General features: G+C 41.3%; 1 protein-coding gene across 1 annotated transcript in view; it reads left to right on the top strand.

Moving 5' to 3' along the window:
* Positions 1 to 61: 61 nt before the first annotated feature.
* Positions 62 to 613, top strand: part of LOC101243411 — a 6,958-nt gene continuing 6,406 nt past the window's right edge. Inside the window, exons 1-2 of the mRNA XM_026840418.1 lie at positions 62 to 294; positions 464 to 606. Of these exons, the coding sequence (XP_026696219.1) occupies positions 77 to 294; positions 464 to 606 (361 nt within the window). The 5' untranslated portion in view covers positions 62 to 76. The remainder of the gene's footprint in view (positions 295 to 463; positions 607 to 613) is intronic.

Raw genomic sequence — 613 nt, 5'->3', positions numbered from 1 at the left:
AAACAACGAAGAGAATTAGCAACAAAACGACAGTCGTTAAAACAAAGTACATCAATCAAGTATTTAGATTCAAATTATGGAATTTTACGTCATATTGAACCCACATTTACGTCATAATGCTTATTCTACAGCGTATTCTATTGAGATTGATGACGTATCAAAGACGCTTTATTACGTCGACGAAACACTTGACGCGATAGTTGTGACGTCATTGGAGGAAAACGCGCGAAAACACACATTGGCCGTGAATGATATTCATGACGTACACAAGATGACAATGAGCTTATCAAGAAGGTAGGATTTCAATAATTAATCGTCTAATGGCACAGTGGAAAACGATCAACTACAAAGTTACATACGTGGCTGTAAGCGGGCACGAGGTGTATGGAACAGAACACCCGTGTTATAACGACTGTCGTTGCTTCGCCAAAATAAGTTACAGTAATGATTAAATTACCTCCAGGAAGATATATTGGTCAGATAAAGGTCAACACAGGAGGGGGGTTAGGGTGGGGAGGATTGAACATATGGATCTCGCTGGAGGCGGTAGAGAGGTGTTGGTGGATAATATTAACTCCCCGCATTCGTTGGCTATCAGTGAGCCAGGTGAGGG

This window comes from Ciona intestinalis, unplaced genomic scaffold (assembly GCF_000224145.3).
Source record: "Ciona intestinalis unplaced genomic scaffold, KH HT001248.1, whole genome shotgun sequence".
NCBI lineage: Eukaryota > Metazoa > Chordata > Ascidiacea > Phlebobranchia > Cionidae > Ciona > Ciona intestinalis.
The sequence above is the reverse complement of the archived record's forward strand: the minus strand, read 5'-3'. Positions and strand labels throughout refer to the sequence as shown.